This window comes from Raphanus sativus, unplaced genomic scaffold, assembly GCF_000801105.2.
Source record: "Raphanus sativus cultivar WK10039 unplaced genomic scaffold, ASM80110v3 Scaffold0380, whole genome shotgun sequence".
Lineage (NCBI taxonomy): Eukaryota > Viridiplantae > Streptophyta > Magnoliopsida > Brassicales > Brassicaceae > Raphanus > Raphanus sativus.
In genome coordinates, this window is record NW_026615700.1 from 5,747 (window position 1) to 7,130 (window position 1,384).

At 40.6% G+C, this 1,384-nt stretch overlaps 1 protein-coding gene across 1 annotated transcript; it reads right to left on the minus strand.

Moving 5' to 3' along the window:
• Positions 1-432: 432 nt before the first annotated feature.
• Positions 433-964, minus strand: LOC130502014 (uncharacterized; the record flags this gene model as incomplete). Its single annotated transcript, XM_056996827.1, has 1 exon — positions 433-964. A coding segment is annotated over exon 1 (532 nt), but the record flags the coding sequence as incomplete, so codon positions are not given.
• Between the last annotated feature and the right edge of the window lie 420 nt (positions 965-1,384).

A 1,384-nucleotide genomic window follows, 5' to 3' on the forward strand; every position in this document is an offset into this window, starting at 1 on the left:
CAAATGTACACTTCTTAAGATTGGCGTAAAGAGATTCTTTTCTAAGCACATCAAAGACAGCCCTAAGATGTTCTATATGATCATGATAGCTTTTGCTGTAAACTAAGATGTCATCAAAGTAAACAACAACAAAGATGCCTATGAATGATCTTAGAACATGATTCATTAAGCGCATGAAAGTACTAGGTGCATTCGTCAAACCAAATGGCATCACTAACCATTCATACAATCCATGTTTAGTTTTAAATGCAGTTTTCCACTCATCACCTTCCTTCATCCTAATCTGGTGATAACCACTCTTAAGATCTATCTTAGAAAAGAAGCAAGACCCATGCAATTCATCTAGCATGTCATCTAATCTAGGAATAGGATGGCGATACTTTACAGTGATATTGTTGATGGCTCTGCAGTCAACACACATTCTCCAGTTACCATCTTTTTTTGGCACAAGAAGCACTGGAACGGCACAAGGACTCATGCTTTCTCTGATATGTCCCTTTTCCATAAGCTCCTCCACTTGCTTTTGTAGTTCTTTAGTTTCAACAGGGTTGGTCCTGTAAGATGGCCGGTTTGGAAGTGTAGCTCCAGGAACAAAATCTATTTGATGCTCAATCCCACGAATTGGAGGTAACCCAATTGGATTGTCTTCTGGAAAGATATCTTTGTATTCCTGCAAAAGAGAAGATAGTTCACTCGGATAATCCGGTGTTTTATTAGCAACAGTTAGAAGGTTTTCTTTAAACCTGAGTAAAACAAAAGAATTTTGAGAGTAGAGAATTCTTTTGATCTCCCCTGTTTTGGCATAGAGATTGTGTTGCTTGCTTTGATCAGGCTTGAGATCGATCTTCTTCTTTTTCTGAAGTTGAAGTTGATCTTCATGAACCTCTTTGGGAGTTAGAGGCACCAGCACGGTTTTCTTGCCATTATGCTCAAAGGTGTGCTTGTTAGTATAACCATCATGCATCACACGCCTGTCTGATTGCCAAGGTCGTCCAAGAAGAATGTGGCTTGCCTCCATAGGTAGTATATATCACATAGAACCTCATCTTCGTATTTACCAATGGCTATGGGAATCAGGACCTGAGTTGAGACTCTCATTTCTCCTTCTTCATTAAGCCACTGCAACCGGTATGGCTTTGGATGTTTCTGAACTTTCAAACCCAACTTTGCCACCATTGTCTCACTGGCCACGTTGACACAACTTCCTCCATCAATGATGAGACTACAGACCTTTCCTTGAACCAGACATCTAGTGTAGAACAAATTCTCACGCTGCTCAGTCTCTTCTGCCTTGGTTTGGAGATTCAGAAGTCTTCTTGTTACTAGTAACCTTCCTCTGACCGGTTCTTCTTCAGACTCTGCCTTAGATTGCTCACGTTCAGTG